This window comes from Balaenoptera ricei, chromosome 17 (genome assembly GCF_028023285.1).
Source record: "Balaenoptera ricei isolate mBalRic1 chromosome 17, mBalRic1.hap2, whole genome shotgun sequence".
Classification (NCBI taxonomy): Eukaryota; Metazoa; Chordata; class Mammalia; order Artiodactyla; family Balaenopteridae; genus Balaenoptera; species Balaenoptera ricei.
The window spans coordinates 60,234,629-60,253,293 of record NC_082655.1 but is presented as its reverse complement, the minus strand read 5'-3'; the positions used below and the strand labels follow the sequence as shown (position 1 = coordinate 60,253,293).

The 18,665-nt window shown below is 37.0% G+C and overlaps 1 protein-coding gene and 1 long non-coding RNA gene across 3 annotated transcripts in view; one reads left to right on the top strand and one right to left on the bottom strand.

Annotated features, from left to right (window-relative positions):
- IL7 (interleukin 7) overlaps positions 1-15,493 on the bottom strand; it is a 50,645-nt gene extending 35,152 nt beyond the window's left edge. For both annotated transcript variants that reach the window (XM_059901951.1, XM_059901950.1), the window contains exons 1-2: positions 14,833-15,493; positions 9,249-9,388 (exon numbers count right to left, since the gene is read on the bottom strand). In XM_059901951.1, coding sequence (XP_059757934.1) covers positions 9,249-9,388; positions 14,833-14,842 — 150 coding nt within the window. In that variant the 5' untranslated portion in view covers positions 14,843-15,493. The remainder of the gene's footprint in view (positions 1-9,248; positions 9,389-14,832) is intronic.
- LOC132351871 (uncharacterized) overlaps positions 1-18,665 on the top strand; it is a 71,576-nt gene that overhangs the window by 29,423 nt on the left and 23,488 nt on the right. The window lies entirely within an intron of this gene.

The window sequence follows — 18,665 nt, the reverse complement described above, 5'->3', positions numbered from 1 at the left end:
GAATAAATTTAACAAAATAAGTTCAAAGCTTACAGTCTGGAAACTACAAAACATTGTTGAAAGAAATTAAAGAAGATCTAAATAAATGGGAAAATATCCTATATTCATGGATAAGAAGCATTGTTATGCATTGTTAAAAAGACAATACCCATCAAATTGATCTATAGGGGCAACAAAATCCTTAGCAGAATCCCAGCTGACTACTTCTGAGAAATTAAAGAGATGATTCTAAAAGTCTTATGGAATTGCAAGGGACTGAAACAGCCAAAACAATCTTGAAAAAGAACAAACCAGAAGGATTCACACTTTCTGCTTTCAAAATTTAATCCAAAGCAATGATAATAAAACTCTGGTACTGGTACAGGATAAATATGTATATGAATGGAATAGAATTGAAGAGTCTGGAAATAAACCCATACATCTACATTTAACTGATTGATTTTTGACAAGGTGCTAGGACTAATCAATGGGGGAAAGAATAGTCTTTTCTTCTACAAATATGGTTTATTTGTTGCTTTATAAGATAATTATTTTTGAATAAATTTCACTCCAGTCCTTGATTATATATCTATTGGCAACAGATAGCTTATTATTAATTTTTATTATTATTATTATTATTAACTTAGAGGCATAATGTTTGACACAGAGCATTCCACGTAGTGGAAGATTGATAAATATTTATAAAAGGAGGAAAATAATCAATTTAAGGCCAGTAATGAAGGAAGGGAGGAAGAGGAAGAAGAAAATAAAACATGATTTTTTTTCCCTGTCTCAAAAAATTTGAGCACTACAATGGACCCCAGAGATAATTCAATTTTCACATTTTATAGGGGATTGAAAAGTACCAAAGAGGTTAAATGAGCTATCCAAGATCACAGTGCTTGCTAATAACAAAGCTAGTAACAAATTAGGTCTTCTGATCCTTCACTCAGTGTCCTTTACACTGCACTGCAATGCTATTTCACTGAAAAGAAATCTAATCAAGGCTATCAATGAAAATATATTTTTCCATGCTGCAAAAGATTGCTTTATTTATCCTTAAAATAGATGTTTAATCATGGATTCTAAAATAAAATGGATAACTTTAAAATAATGGCTAATTGAATTTATTGTGTAGCTTTTCTTACTGTGGTTGAGCTAAATACTGAAAAAAACAAAGAAACCTCATAGCAGCTGATACCCCCAGAGCGTAATATATGACTTTGCAGATTTGATGCAATAGAATTTAGGTATCAGATTAAAATCAGCGTACTATTCTAATTTTTCCTTTAAGTTTATGAATTCTTTCCATATGCATCAAGGACATACGTGAAGTTATCCAGTGGAATTCCCAGATCGCCAAAATTCCTCAAAAATAGGAGTCTCTGGGAGTAGGGCCCAGAAATTTGTGTTTTAACAAGGCTTTCAGTTCATCTGAAAGACCCTAAAGTTATGAATCACTGCCTTAGTCTACAACCATCAATGACTTACACTTAAATCACTGAAGTTGTTTCCCACTGTCTCCTTGCTTTCCATCCTAACCCACAAATTATCTACGTGGTTGCCAGAAAACAGTTATAAGATAAAAATCTGATGATGTTATTTCATTCTTCATTCATTCATCAAATATTTATTGAGACTTCTAACCCTTCAGGGTACAGCAGTGAACACAAAGAACAAAGATTTCTATTCTTGTGGTGGTTATATTCAGTGCCTTTTATTCCCCTCCAAATTCCTCAGTGACTTCCTAGTGCTTAGATAAAATATCCAAACTCCTTTGTATAATAGGCCCAGCACTCAGTGGTCCAGGCTTCCTCTGAGGATTTGGTTCTCTTCTTGTATCCTATAACCCAACCACACCATGCAGTTGCTTTCTTATTTACATTCATTTGCAAGGTGATCTATCCCCTTCCTGGGGGAGCCCCCCAACCCTGTTCTGCTCCATTTGGCAAAACCTACATGCATTTCAAGATTCAAGAATTATTTGTGACCAAAATTCACAAGAAGAAATAGATGATCTGAATAGGCCTATAGCTATTGAAGAAATTGAATCAGTAATTAATAACCTTCCAAAACAGAAAGCACCAGGTCCAGATGGGTTCACTGGTGAATTCTAACAAACATTTAAGAAAGAAATTAGACCAAATTTCTACAATCTCTTTCAGAGGATAGAAGTAGAGGGAACACTTTCTAACTCACTCTATGAGGCTACCATTACTTTAATAGCAAAATCAGATTAAGACATGACAAGAAAAGAAAACTACAGGCCAATATCTCTCATCAACATAGATGTAAAAATCCTCAATAAAATATTAGCATATCCAATCCTGTAAAATACAAAAAGAATTATACACCAAAACCAAAGGGGATTTATTCGCAGCATGCAAGGCTGATTCAACATTGGAAAATCAATTAATTTAATCCACCACATCAACATAGTTTTTAAAAAAAAATCACATGATCTTATCATTTGATGCAGAAAAAGCATTTGACAAAATCTAACACCCATTCATGAAAAAAAACTCTCAACAAACTAGGAAAAGAGGGAACTTCCTCACCTTGATAAAGACTATGCAAAAAAACTACAGCTAACATCTTACTTAATGGTGAGGAACTCGAAGTTTTCCCACTAAGATCAGGTAGAAAGCAAGGATATCCCCTCACACCACTCCTTTTCAAAACTGTACTGGAAGTACTTGCTAATGCAATAAGTCCTTGTTAATGCAATAAGGCAAGGAAATAAAAGGTATACAGATTGGAAAAGGAGGCATAAAGCTGGAAAAGGCAAAACAATGAGACAATATAAAGGTCAGTGGTTGCCAGAGGTTGGGGGGAATGGAAAGATAAATACGCAGAGCATAAAAGGACTTTTAGAGAAGTGAAAATACTCTGTATGATATTACAATACAATGATGGATATATGACATTATACTTTCTCCAAATCCATAGAATGTACAAGAGTGAACCCTAAGGGAAAACTGTGGACTTTGGGTGATTATGATAAGTCAATGTAGGTGCATCCTTCATAAAATATGTACTTCATAAAAAAGTGAGTGATGTTGATAATAGGGGTGGCTATGCATGCGTGGGAGCATGGGTACATAAGAAATATGTACCTTTCTCTCAATTTTGTTGTAAACCTAAAACTGCTCTAAAAAGTTGTCTTTGAAAAAAAAGTCAAGACAAAAAATATTCATGTGTTCTATGAAGTCTTGACTGACCTCCTCCCTAAAAAGGGAAATGGCAGCTCCCATTTTGATGCCTACATTGTGCCCTATTTTATATGTAATTCTACTTTATAGATGTGGCTACATAAAATAAAATCTGTATATCAAAAAAACAAGATAAAAAGTAAATGATAAACTGGAAAATGTTTTCATCAAATATGACAGTCGTATCATACTTAGTATATAATAAGCTCCAACCAAATGATGGGAATATCAATAAAAGTCAATAAGAGAATGGCAAAGGATCTTGAGGGCTATAAGGGAGAAGATATCCTTAAGCTGGTCTCCACCTTGTCCACTGTCATTGCCTCTGTCCATGCCACTGACTCGGCCATGATTACAGGTGTGTGGAGTTATGTGGTATAATTATTGCACAGAGGAATGGCATCACCAGAGTTTTGCACTGCATTTAAATTCTAAAGCTGTTTAACAACAGAATCCCTAAGTAGAATAAATATCAACAATTGATTTAATATAAGTGATGAAGAACCATAAGGGCCAAAACAATCTTAAAAAAGAACATAGTTGGAAGAATCACACTTCCAATTTTAAAACTAACTACTGAGCTACAGTGATCAAGACTGTGTCGTACTGACAAAAGGATGGGCATATAGACAATGGAATGGAATTGGAAATCTAAAAATATACACATACATTTTGGTACAATTGATTTTCAATAAAGGTGCCAAGACAATTCAAAGGGGGGAAATAGTCTTTTCAACAAAAGGTGCAGGAACAACTGGAAAAAAATGAACTTGGACCCCTATCTCATATCACGTACAAAGATTAACTAAAAATAGATCAAAGACCTAAATATGAACTAAAGCTATAAAACTCTTAGAAAAAATGTAAGTGTAAATCTTTGTGACCTTGGAATAGGCAATAGTTTCTTAAATATGACACCAAAAGCATTAACAAAAAAAGAAAAAATAAATAAATTGGACTTCATCAAAATCAACTTTTGTGCTTTAAAGGACACCATAACGAAAGTGAAAAGAAACACAGAGAATGGGAAAAAATATTTGCAAATTGTACATCTGATAAAGGTCTGGTATCCAGAATATATAAAAAACTCTCACAACCAAACAATAAAAAGATGACCCAATTTAAAAGTGAGCAATGTATTTGAAAAAAAAAATTTCTTCAAAGAAGATACACAAATGGCCAGGAAGAATGGTCAATATTGAAAAGATGCTTGACATCATCAGTCATCAGGGAAATGTAAATCAAAGGAAAAGTGAGATACCACTTCACACCCACTAGGATGACTAGAGTAAAAAAGTCAGACAACAAGTTTCAGTGAGGGGGAATTGGAACCCTCATACACTGATGGTGTGAGTGTAAAATGGTGCAGTCACTTTGGAAATAGTTTGGCATTTCCTCAAAAGTTAAAAATAGAGTTACCATGTGACCCAGCAATTCCACTTGTAGGTGTATATCAAAGAGTATTCCACAAAAACTTGTACAACTAACATTTGAAGAAGCATTACTTGTAATAACTAAAGAGTGGAAACAACTTATCCATTCAATTGATGAATGGATAAACAGAAATGTGGTATATCCATTCAACAGATTATTGATCTATAAGAAGAAATGAGGTACTGATTCATGCTATAATATGGGTGAATCTTGAAAACATTACGCTCAGTGAAAGAAGTCCAGTACAAAAGGCTCTATATGGTATGATTCCATTTGTATGAATCACCTAGAAAAGGCAGATCCATAGAAACAGAAAGTAGATTAGTAGCTACCAGGGTCTGGTGATGAGGAATGGAAAGCTATAGCAAATGGTTTTATCACTCTTTGAGGTGATGAAAATGTTCTGGAAGTAGATAATGGTGATGATTGCACAGCTTGTGAATATACTAAAAGTCACTAAATTGTACACTTTAGAGAGTACATTGAATTTTAGCTCAATGCAAAATAAACACAGAAAACATAAACGATGAATACATGTTGAAAAAAAACCAGTCAATGTCACTAGCAGTCAAAGAAATGTAAATCAAAACAAAAGGTTATTTTTCCATTACCCTGGCAGATATTATCAAAAATAAAAATACTCACTGCTGACAAAAATGATGCTCTCATATATTGTTGTAAGAACTGTAAACTGATGGGTCCTTTCTGGAAAATAATTTGGTAATATGTATTAAGAAGCTTAAAGTGCTGATTCTATTCAACCTAGTCATCCCAGTTCTAGGAATCTGAATTCCTTATTTAGTAGACCATATAGAAAAAGGACCTTTGTTATTTATTATGACCCTCCCATTCCCTCTGAGCTAGGTAGAAAAATGAGTCTCACCCTTACCCTGGGCCCTATTTGGACTCTATGTAATAGTTCCCATCATTTCTATGTTCTTACTTCTACAACTCAATTCTACCTTATTGACCTGCTCTGGATGATTTTAACAGTATTCAGAACATCTGTGCAGCTCTCCATCACCTTCCCTACAATTCAACCAGTTCAGTCACCATCTAGTGTCCCTGATACTCTTCTTTCATTATGTTATCATCATAACTATCTTGTGTTTTCCCTCAAAAAACAAAAAACCAAACAAACAAAAAACCAGGGCTATTATCTGCTTTGCCTCATAATAATGAGGGCTTTTTCTGGAACCAGATTGCTTGGGTTTGAATTCCAGCCTTGCCACTTGCCAGCTATGTGGTACAGGTCTCAGTTTCCTCATTACATAGAATTATCATAAGAATTATATAATTATTACATGGAAAGTAGTCAGAGCAGTTCTGGCACATAGTAAACCCTGAATCTGTGTTAGTTGTTATTATTATTATCACCTCACAGAGATATTATGAAGCTCAAATAAAATAATGTGTATGAAGCTGTTTTCTAATGCACTGCTATTATCATTTCGTATTATAGTGACATGTGTATACCTTATCCTCATAAATTATAGAAGAACAAGGACTATCTTATTTTTTAATGGCTCACATTGCACATAGTAAATGCTCAAAATTTGCATTGTAATTCAATGTTACTTTTATGATCAAATCACTATTGACTTTTGGTTGTCTAAATACCATCACATCAAGACCACTGACAATCTTGTTATAACATATATCCACTTGTGTCTTCCACTATGTCAGCAGTCTTTTCAAAGTGGAGTCCACAATGGACAATCCACTGCAAGTATGGGAGGAAAATTTTTAGGAACTCTATCTACATTTTTTCCTCATCTTCTGTAAATTTTCATTATTTGGTATTTATCATTACTAATGTGTGCAAAATTACTATGAAAATGCTATGACATATAAATAAATGCTAATGTGTATTGGAAGTTCAGGCTCAAGATAGTTTTACTAAAGGGTGTACTGTCTAAAAAAGTCTGGAGATCAGCACACTATCCCACAATATGGTTTATCTCCTAGCGTCAAGCTGATCTATTCAACTCCTCCTAGAACACAGTTTATATCTCTTTGTTTCCAAATCTGACTCACAACCAGTCTGTCTGAAATGAGAGTATGGCAGCCACTCCTTTTCAAGCTACAACTTGCATTCTTCACACCAAGACTTAACCATCACCAAATGTAAGCTTCTTAAAAGAAGGGTCTGTATCTGGTCCACCTTTGTGTCTACTGCCACACCTCCACCACCCCAGCACAAAAAAGAGTTTTCCATAATAACTGGCACGTAAAAGGCTCCACATAAATGTTTGCTGAATGAATAAACTGGCAGAGAGATTGCTACTGGAAGGCAGGAGAGTGTGCTGGTTAACAGCAGAGGCTCAGATCTTGGCTCTGTCACTTAACTGGGTGGCCCTGGGTCTCAGATTTTTCCTCTGTGAAATGAAGGTAATAAGAGTAAGTAACAAGTAAAAAACATTATCTTAACTCAAAATGATTAATTTAGTAGCATAATTTAATGCAAAAAAATGCCCCAATTAATGAAATATAAAATGGGGGCAATTACCATGTAGTGAGCACTTTTTTTTTTTTTTTGTCAGTGGACAAAATCAGCAGTTCTCTGTGATACAATGTTCAATACATATCATCTTGAGTTTCCCATATCCCTCCAAGAGGTATAACATTGAATTTCCCAAGGTGTCATGCCGCTTCTCTATGAGTATGAGGAGAAGACAGTAGAGTGGAAGGAGGGGAAAGGTTAGACAATTTCCTCCCATCTTATGAACATTTGAGAGGGTTTTCCTTTGTCATTTGGGGTTTCAAGTACTGGTCACTGTTAAAACAACACATCCCATTATTTTAATACAGCTCTTAAACTGTAAAAAAATTAATTTTGGTAGATGACTTATTTGTCTATGTTGAAAATCCCGAAGAACCAACAACAACAACAATACCACCTCCTGGAACTAAAAAGCAATTATAGAAAAGTTTCAGGATACAAGGTTAATATACAAAAGTCAATTGCTCTCCTATATACCTGCAATAAATAATTGGAATTTGAAATTCAAAACACAACACCGTTTACAAAAGTACCAAAAGTACAAAATACTTAGATATAACTCTAACAAAATACTAACAAGATCAACACAAGGAAAAGTACAAAATTCCGATGAAAGAAATTAAAAAATTAAATAAATAGAAAGATATTCCATGATCATGGATAGTAAGATTCAATATTGTTAAGATAGGTAAGATGTGAGTTCAGACCCACCAAAGAAGATATATAGATGGCAATAGTATATGAAAAGATGTTCAACATCATATGACATTAGGGAATTGCTAATTAAGACTACAATGAGGTACCAAGACACACCTATTAGAATGGCTAGAACTTAAAACACTGACAACACCAAATGTCAGGAGTTCTCATTCATTGCTGGTGAGAATGCAAAATGGTACACTTTGGAAGACAGTATGGCAGTTTAATACAAAGCTAAACATAGTCTTACCATATGATCCAGCAATCATTCTCCTAGGAATTTATCCAAATGAGTTGAAAACGTATGTCCACACAAAACCCTGCACATGAATGTTTACAGAAGCTTTATTCATGACTGCCAAAAATTAGAAGCAACCAAGACATATCCTTTAATCAGTGAATGGATAAACAAACTGTAGTACATCCATTCAATGGAATTTTATTTAAAAATAAAAAGAAATGAGCCATCGAGCCACAAAAAGTCATGGAAGAACCTTAAATACACGTTGCTAAGTGAAAGAATCCAGTCTAAAAAAGCTACATACTGCATGACTCCAACTATATGACATTCTAGAAAGGCTAACCACAGAGACCATAACAGATCAGTGGTTGCCATGGGTTCAGAGGCAGGGAGGGAGGGATGAATCAGTGGAACACAGGCAATTTTTAAGGGCAGTGCAACTATTCTGTATTATACTATAATGGTGGATCCACAACCTTATGCGTTTGTCAAAACCCATAGAACTGTGCTGCACAAAAAGTAAACCCTAATGTCAACTACGGAACTTAGTTAATAACAATGTATCAATATTGGTTCATCAATTGTAACTAATGTAGCTCACAAATGCCAGATGTTAACACTAGGGGAAATTGTGTAGAAGGAAAGTGGGTATATGGGAATTCTCTACTTTTTCCTCAACTTTTCTGTAAACCTAAAACTACTCTAAAGAATAATAGCTATTATTTAAAAAGTCCATAGTAAGTAAAAAAAAAAACAGCAAATTTTATATATATATACACATACGTATAAAAATACCTAAGGATATGCATGTACACACTTTCAGATAAAATAAGTATACAACTTTTTCATGATAATTTTTAAACATTATATTCTGTTATTTTCCTTCTCCTAATATGTTTTTACAGGGACCATCAATGGGAGGTGAGGAAATGCAGATAATTATGCTAAATTATGTTCAGAAAAATTTTGGTAGTGAAGGGAACTAGGATTGAGGAGGACAGCTGTGGGAGTCTGATGTCTAGGAAAGAATTCTTATTACAGGATATAATAATGCCAACTTAAAAAGAAATATTGTTAGCAGCCTATTTCAAGGAAGATAAATAAATATTATAATAAAAAGCTGCATAGCAACAGTATATTTCAAATTTTCCCAATGAGTTAAAACGTGAGGAAAACAAACACATACCAAATCATTGATGTTGACCATTAGAACATTCTGATAGGCTCCGCCGTCTTTACCTTCAATATCACAATCAAATGATGCTACTGGCAACAGAACAAGGATCAGGGGAGGAATTCCAAAGATATACCTAAAAGAAACTAAATTCAACAGTAAGTAAGAATAAGCTAAATGCCATAAGTCATATTATATCATTTGATGGTGGTATTTCAATTGGCCTGACCACTTATTTCTAATAATTTTTAAAATGTATCTTGGTTTTACATAGTGTAGGAAGAACTCTAAAGTTCAATATTATATAACTACAAAAGAAAGGCAATATTTTAGAGTCTAGGTTTCTTTCACTTTTTATTCAGATATAAGTCTTTGGGAATGTGCAGAACAAGTGTGATGACAGCAAAATCTCTTTGCTTCATCAACAGAAAAACAGGTAAACTACAGGTTAACAATTATACATTTTTGAAATTTTATGATCTATGGCACGTGATTGTATATTTATGTAAAACTTGATGGTTGTTCAAGTGTCCAGCTGCTTCCTGGAAACAACATTGCAGGAAGTTTATCTGCATGGTACGGCACTGTGATTATATTCTTTCTTTTTAATGATGGATCCTAGAAGGCTTACCCTCCTCAGAACTGTGACAAAGTTGATATTTATATTATGAGACTCCTTATCTTTTCAGTATCTTCTTTTTCTAAATGTCCAGAGACCCACATTCTCTTCAAACACAGCCCTGTTTAGCTTCTTGACATGTTAGGAAAACCCAATAAATAAATTCATACCCTGTTAACTAATGATTTATATCTGTTTTTAAATAAGTCTTCTCATTTAGGGGCAACTGTTAATCAAAAGGAATGAAATTATAAATGGTATCATTGTGGGCAGTAGTAATACACTGATAGAAAGCCAGTGATACCCTGAGGCATTAAAATCTGGTTTTATAGGGACTGACTTTATTTCTTCATAAGCCTGTTGGAGTGTCTTGTTTGCATGTTTCTGTAAACCCTCGAATATTGTTGACAATATATTTCCTGTGATTTTCCCCAGTGAACATTAACTGTTCTTGTTGAGTGCAAGATATTTCGCATGTATGCCTTCTCCTGATTAAGATTACAAACAATACTCCTTGGAACCCAAGGAACTAATATTGTGTCAACAACCTAAAAACTGTCAAATATATCATAAATTTCCCATAACATTCTCATCTATTCCATCATTATCTGTCATATAAAAATTAGTAGCTCTCCCCAGTAAATTATGTGCCATTAGTGACCTATATTTTTACAATAGAGAATGTAGGCTGGGCAGCAGATAGGGGAACAAACAGGAATCCTACATCTAATCTTCATATGTCACTGACACTTAACAAGGTAAGAGAAACAAAATGAGATGTGGAGTCTATTCATAGCTCTGCCACTAAATTTCTATATGCATGATGAGCAAGAATTCACTGTGGAGATTAATAATGATGGTGATGCTAGTTACCTTTAATTGAGTACCTGTCATGTACCAAGCACTGTTCAGTGCCTTATACTTACTATCTAAGGATCAAAAGGGTCCTACCTGCTAGTTAATCTTTTTATAAAACATAAATAGTAAGGTGCCAGGTCTGGATCCTAACCTGAGCTGGTTGCTTCACCAGGATTTGATCAGAAATGCCCATTATCTTCTGATAACATGTCATCACTTTGGTCTTCTGAATGAAAACCACTTCCATGTACTATTATACAGCCCTACCTCTCTTTCTTCTACCACAGTCCCTTCATCCTGAAGATTCTCAAACAATGGTCCATTGCTAATTATTTACTGAGTCCTAGCTTTGTATAGATTGTATAGATTGCATAGAGCCAAACGTTTTACTTTCTCTGTCACCTTACAGATGTCCAGCAGGGATACTTTGCGAGGAGTAGATGGTGAGGAAAATTTATACAGCATATAACTTGAAATGAGCTTTAAAAGAAATATAACAAAGTAATTAAATATTAGAATGAAAAAGAGACATTTTTACTATTATACATAAACGTCATTTCAAAGGTCCACATTTTATGTTTTAATAAAGGAGGTGGTTTTATTTTCTATGAGCACTAGTTGTTTTGCCCTCTTCACTCCAAATTTCAGTAATTAGTGCTCCCAAAATTCACATCCACCCATTTATTCATTTGATGGCATTTTGTCAATGCTTTCAAATGATGGCTTAGTGGAAAATTCAGTCTTTTTTGAGTAACTAGTTTCTCAATTCTAAAACAATATTTGCCTTATCTGTAAAGCATGTCTTTGGTTGCCATCTTCGTTGTTAAATAGGCTAGCCCCAGATAGACTAGGGCAATGCAAAGTACAGAGGAAGACGTGGGGTTTTTTGTTGGTATGCCAATGAGTTGTGTGACTGACTGAAGGACAGAGCCTCTTAAAAGCTTCACTTTAGACTAAATGATCTCTTAATGTCGCTTTCAACTCTCAAGCACCTTAATTCTAAGAATCTACCTAGCCATCCAAATACAATAACTCTTTAGATTTGAAATCGCCTGACCAACAATGTTGCAGACACACCCAGGGCTTCAAACCCACATCTCAGAGGTTCCCAGCTTTCTCATTAATGACTTACAGTTTGGTCTGCAATTGAAGTCTTTTCTCCACACCACATAGACAGTAACATATTAGTATTGCCTAGTTTGAGCCTGCTTTTGACATTGTTGTCACAATAGAAAAAGACTCTGCTTTTATTTTTGTTTTGTTTTAGATTATACATAGATACCCATTCCTTCCCCCCACCTTGAACTTTCCCTTAGGTTACAAAAAAGACAAACCATAAAGAATAATGCAAGGCAAGCTCGGGCTTGTGGAATTTTCTTCAGATTTCCGGAAGGGATTGAAACTGGAGAATTTGTTTTCAGTAGGGAATTTGGTTAAACCAGAATGATGGCTGTCTAAAAAAAATTCTTGTTGGTTTTTAAATTAAGCCAAATAATACATTTAATCCTCAGATGCTTAAGTTATGGGGTCAAAGTGAACATGAACAAATTAGTTTCAACAGTCCTTCAAATCCAATCTTTCATTAGTGTTTAAGACCAATCAGTGTTTACTGATTGTCTATTATAGACATTACATAGACCTATTTTCACTGGGATTTTAAAGAAATGGTCAAAAGACATTCAGGATGGAATGAAAGACATTATCTGAATATATAAGACTTGGCTTTAATATGAACAATTGGCACAAGTAAGTGAGTAAAAAAGAAAAAGTTAATAAACAGTAGGCAATAACCATATGTTATATGAAAATCAGCTTTTTAAGGTTACAAAATTGAATGTGATTATGCTCGCATAAAGAATTCTAATACATTCCACAAACATATTAAGATTGGATTATAAATTCTATCCACAAGTCTCATGATAAACAACAGTTAAAGACATTTCTGAAGCCATCCTATAATACTACCTACAATATTTCATTTAATACCATAACCGTTTCTTGAGATAAGTACTACCAATCACTAACATTTTTGCAGATGGAGAATCGGGGCCCAAACATTTTTCCCCCATATAAAATATGTCTTGTAAGAGGCATGATTCAAATCCAAGAGTCTAGAAAGTAAGCTTTTAGCCACTGAGCTGCACTGCTTCCTATAAAAATAACTGCATGTGTGTAGTCAAGGGAAATGTACAAAAGTCCATCTTCCTCCAGATGAACCTCACTACAGCGCTTCCTTGGCCAGTTCCTGAAACACGGCATCACGTACTCCTATTTCAGGAAAAAAGACACGGATTATTTGCTTTATTGCATTAGGTTATGTGTCAGAGATGAGGCCAGAAAAGCAATCTCACATCACGTGTGTGACATCAACATGTAAGTTGGTCCTACAAAATAACATTTTCCATTTTTGCTTAAGGTGTTGCAACACTAATGTGGTACCCTGTGTAACCCTCCTTTATACTTGTTCAGGCTTTTTAATCTTTCTCAGTTCTCTGTTTTTATTACTGTTCCCTTTTTGGGTCCTCAAATATGATTAAATTATCGAAACTAGATAGCACAGTTGAGGACCACATAGTAGGTCCTCAACTACTTCAACTCCCAAAAGAAGTGGCAAAGTAAAAGGACAAAAAGTAACCCTATCCTTAAGCTTCCAGTGAAATCTACTGGAAAAAAAAATTATCAAAATCACTCATAATTATTATTATTAGGAGTTTAGAATTCTAATATTTTGGTTGCTGATAACTTATGACGCATGATTAGTATAGATATACTTCAGGAAATAGAGGTTCCTTGTTCATAATGGGCACCTTAGCTTCCATTTCTTGTTTTACCTCTCCACTCTAGATCAGAGGTGATGGAAAGATTAGAACTGGGAGTGGCCCAGGAAAAAGCAATTGCAGGAGATCCATGGGCATTGTAAGGAAAACAGGGATATACCTAATTTCTAATTCTATATTAAACTTCTGGAGGACGCCCATTACAAATCTTCTACCCGCTCCCCACCCCCCCTTTACTTTGCTACTGATCAGGTACTTCTTGACTATGTCAATTTTTGATGCTTTAATACCTGTGAGTGGGGATAGGGCTCTTTTGATCTAACGGTGCCGCCAGGAAAGGGCACAGACCAGGCATCAAACACAAGAACAATCTGCTGCCTATTCTGGCACCCTCCCCCACCCGTCTCCTTTTGCTTAAGGAAGTATTTACTATAAAACAGTAGAATTTCCCTCCTCAGATCCTCTCCACTCACATCTCTTTCCCCCTTCTTTCTTCCAGTCAACTTCTGGACCCTTTACCTTGGCCATATGGCTGCCAACGGGAATCCAGCTCGCCTCAACTCTGCCCTTGTCCATTTTAAGTCCGTATTTCGCACAAATAAAATAGATTAAATCTCGGCAAGGGTCTAGAATTTAGAATTATGCCTGTTAATCCTGCTTCCGTCCAGGAGTACCCATATAGGAAAGAAACCAAAACCCGAAACTGGCCTTTCTCAGTGCCAGCCCGAGCACTTGGGTTCCCAGCAAAAGACACAAGGTACAGCCCCAGTTGGAAACTCCCAGCCTCAATGAGGGAAAACGGGGTTTTCCAGAGACCTGTCCCCTTGAGGTTTAAAAGCGTGTCCCGTGGGAGCTTCGCTTTCGCTTCTCTAAGGAGTTGGAGCTGCAAGAGCCCAGATCCTCGCCGATCCCGGGGCGCCTGTGAGTACCGTGGCGCGACCAGGAGCCCGGGGAGGGTGGGCTGGGCGCCGGGTTGACAGCGGGCAGCGCTGGCCAGGGGAGACTGACGGAGAGCATTGGGACCTGGGCGCGGGCTGCCACCGCTGAGCGGCTCGGAGGCTGCAGCGCCCGGTCTCGGGACAGAAAGCAGGCGTCGGGGACTGCTTCTCCCACGCAGCCCGCCAGGCTCAGCAGCCCCAGGTGCAAGTGGCGATGGGCCAGAGTACTCGGGTGAGGCTGCCGGCTGCCCAGGGGCAGAGCCAAGGCTCTCCGCAGGTCCAAAGTGCAAGGCCGGGCTGTTCCCGGACGCGCCTGGGCGCGGGGCCCCGCAGCATGTCCCAGAGTCCCCTGGCATGCCGGGCGCGCGAATTTATGCGCCCGGGAGAGGAGCGCTTACCATGGAACATGGTCTGCGGGAGGCGGGCGTGGTCATGATGACCGCAACTGCAGCAGGAGCAAGCTCTCACCGCCCATAGTCACTCCCAGGACCCTGGTCTTCCGCGGAGTTGCCGGGAGTCCGTGCCGGCTAGGGCCGTCTCTGCAGCTGGTTCCTCCTACCCACGCCGCGCCTGCTGTTTCATCCATCCCAAGGGGGGCGGCACACACCACCGCCCGGCTCTGCGCTTCGCCTTTCCCATAACTTCCGTAGGATCAGCCGACAGTGTACTTTCAGTTTCTACTTTGCGCTTGGTCTGCAGGTTCGATCTCTGAGTAGTTAATCACTGGGGCACCTTCTCCTCCCCGCACGCCTCCTTCTCCTGGTCACCTGCGTCCTCCCCTAGCGCTTCCTGGACCAGGACCAGAGGAGGGCGCGGAGTCCCAAAGCACCGCAGAAGGAATGAGTTGGCCTTCTGAATGGGGGCGATTCGAGGCAAAGACTTTCCAGATGACCTCTAAGCCGCCTTGGCAAAGGCGGGCGACTAGGATCTAAAAGCATCGGTTGCTAATGTGTCCACAGAAGCCACAAAGGTGTAGGGCGAAAACTGGGCTATTGCAAGCGGACGCCAGGGAGGAGGCGTCGCAGTTCTTGCCGCGGATGTGGTGGTGGACGACGCCAAGTCAGTCGTCTTGTGTAAAATTAAAAAAAAAAAAGGAAGTAAAGAATGATTAAGAGGGCCACGGGCCACGCCCTCAGCCTCTCTAACCTCTCTAGTCTCCTTCCTCTCTGTCTTTTGTACATGCACCTGCCCAGGTGAGACTTCCAAGAAAAATAACCCGGTGTGTCCACCTAATCTGGTAAGTGCTATCTTTGGACCTGAAAATCAAAGCCCAAATTAGGTGGAGAAAGTGGAGACTGACAATAGATGGTACCAATGACTGCCTCGTGTGCATTTATCTGAATTGGCTAATAAATCAATTTATCCATCTTGACTGTCTGTTACAGAAGAGTTAATTTTTTTTTCTAGGTCTGAATTATTTAGGTATTTTCTGTTTTCGTTTGATTTCTGATATTCTGCAGAAATCCTGCTTAAATGAAGGTGGGTAATGTAAAGTAATAACAGTGATAATAGTATTATGGCTATCATTTATCTAACATTTGCTCTGTACTAGTATTGTGCTAAGTCTTTTATGTATGTCATCTCAAGCAAAATTTTCTATGTGGTAGACAATTTTGTTATCTGCGCTTCACAGATGTAGGAACTGAGACTTCCTTAAGTATCTGCCAGATTCACTCTGCTGGTTAGTAACAGAGTTGGGACACAAACCTGCTGTAAACCAGCTCTAAAGTCTGCACTTGGAACCCCTGTATTAGAAGTCCTGTGAACAATACAGACATTGATGCCAGGAGAGAGACAGGGTCACATATCATGTGAATGTGCCTTTGCCCCAGTATGGGGACCTCAGGGAAAGTTTCTGGAGTTCGTGAATTCTGAATTGAGACCCAAACAGGTCAGTTAACTTGGCCATGTGAACATTCCAGATTCTGCTATAGTGTGAACAAAGAAAAGAGGAAAAGAAAATGGAACCTAGCCTGGAGGTGGGGAGTAGAGAAACAGGAGGCTGGAGTAACTGGTAAAAATGAATGCTGTAACTAAACACAACTAGCTTGGCTATTGATTTATTTAAAATGCCTGACAGCAGCATTGAGGTATGTAATTGCACACAGCCTGCAGGTTTTTTTTATTTTTTTAACTTCTCAGGGACAGATAAAAGATCATCCACCAATAACTTGCTCAACAGGAAATCCATCTTCCTTTTTCATGCAATCACCATAAAACATGGTTGAACAAGGGCTTGTGCATAACTGAACTTTTGGGGAGCATGAACGGAAATTATTCAGAGCTCCAGGAGAGGAGATGTAAATTCCACACTGGACTCTGACCCCAAACGTGGAGAATCACTCGGAAGACAATATTCATAAAGCATTTGGCATTTTTATTGTTATATGAAAATTGGCACATTCTAACTACATCAAGTTATTTTCTTCTATGACAGAATTAATACCATTTGAAAAAAAAATCCAAATGTTGTCTTAAATGCGCGTTTGATATTTTGATAAACTGAACATTATTTTTCATAAGACAGATAAGGAAAAAAGAAATGTTTTATGAATTTTTATATGCCAATGTTTTGTAATACAGAAATGGAGTGGTTACCATTATGTTCACTCATAGACACAAGAATTGTGCAGAAAAGCCAATATGTAAACAAAGTAGTATATAAAGTTTATGAATTATAACCAATAAACATTAAGAAGGAAGACAACATTTTCAGAATGATTAGTACAATGTACTGAAAAAAAATGGAAATAAAGCAATATGAATGTCAACTTAAAGAGAGAATTGTTAAAGATTAACTAATGTCTTTTTAAATGTTCTGCAATCTTCAATCTAAATAGTTCATTATGGGTAACCTGAAAATCTTTTCTTGATAATTATCTGTAGTATTTTTACCCAACTTAATATGACCATTCTTTGTAGTCTGAAATCTGAATGCTAGATATCATTCTGTCTATAGAGATTTTTCTGAAGTTCCTATAACTTAATTTTCCAGGCATAATATTCAACGTATTTCAAACACACACACACACACACACACACACACACACACACACACACACACGAAGGACTTCTTCATGGGCATGTGTTCTGTGTAGAACACATGGGGCCTGTGCTTAGAAAGGGCTCTGGGTTTGATTTAATGCTCTGCAGTCACTGTCTTGAAATTCTTAATTATTTTTAGACAAGGAGACTCTCATTTTCACTTTGCATTGGACCCCACAAATTCTATAATTGGTCATGCATACTCACACATACTAAGCTACACATGGTGAATAGCAAGGCATGTCTTCAAGGTGCTTTCAGTCTGGTGGAGAAAACAGATGTTAAACATGTAATTTCAAGGATAAAGAATATTATGTAAAGGAAAGTTTGAGATGTATTTCAAACCAGAGGGTTAAGGCAGTCTAGACTAATTTTAAAAATTAGTGGAACTAGCCTCCAAAATACGTTAATTTACATCCAATGGAAAGATAGCTATAAGTGAATAACCTATAATTCTAAATCAGATATGTTTGATTTTCAAGCCTAAGCTTGAGGATGAATTTTAAATTTTGTCAACTGACTACCTAGCATCTATTTACATGGTAATGTTTTTTTGTTGTTGCATTCCTGAATAAACCACAAATTTACCATAATGCTAAATTCAAGTTGTTAATATTTTACTTAGAAGTTTGCAATTATATTCATAATTGGTGTGTTTGTTCTTCATATTATATTCGACTGAACCAGGGCCATTTTTGTCCGATTTTCTTGGTTTCATAAAAGGATTTGGGCATTCTGTTGTTTTCTAGAAACTGTAATGTTTAAGTATTATATGATTGATTTGAGTTTAACAATGAAACATATTTAATTTCATGGGATGCAGCCCAGGGATAGGATGTGACTACCAGTTTCAAGCATTGCAAGAGTGAAAATAGAAAGGTTTCTTCCGAAGGCTGAATCAAAATGGCCCCATCAAAATATCAGGAACTGCTGGAAATGTGTATGTCAGCATATCCATGATTGCTTGAGCCATGGAAATGAATGAAATCATCCAACCTGCAACTTCAAAGAGAGAAAAGAGAGACAGTCAGTGCCAGGAGGAATCTTGAGACATGGGCATTAAGGGTAGATGGAGAATTTGGTGCCAACTAACAAACTGACAAATAATAGGCCGTGAAGTAGGAGAGGAATTAGCATCCCAGAAAGCAAAGAGAGATAGAATTTCAAAACAGATTAAGTAGTCAGT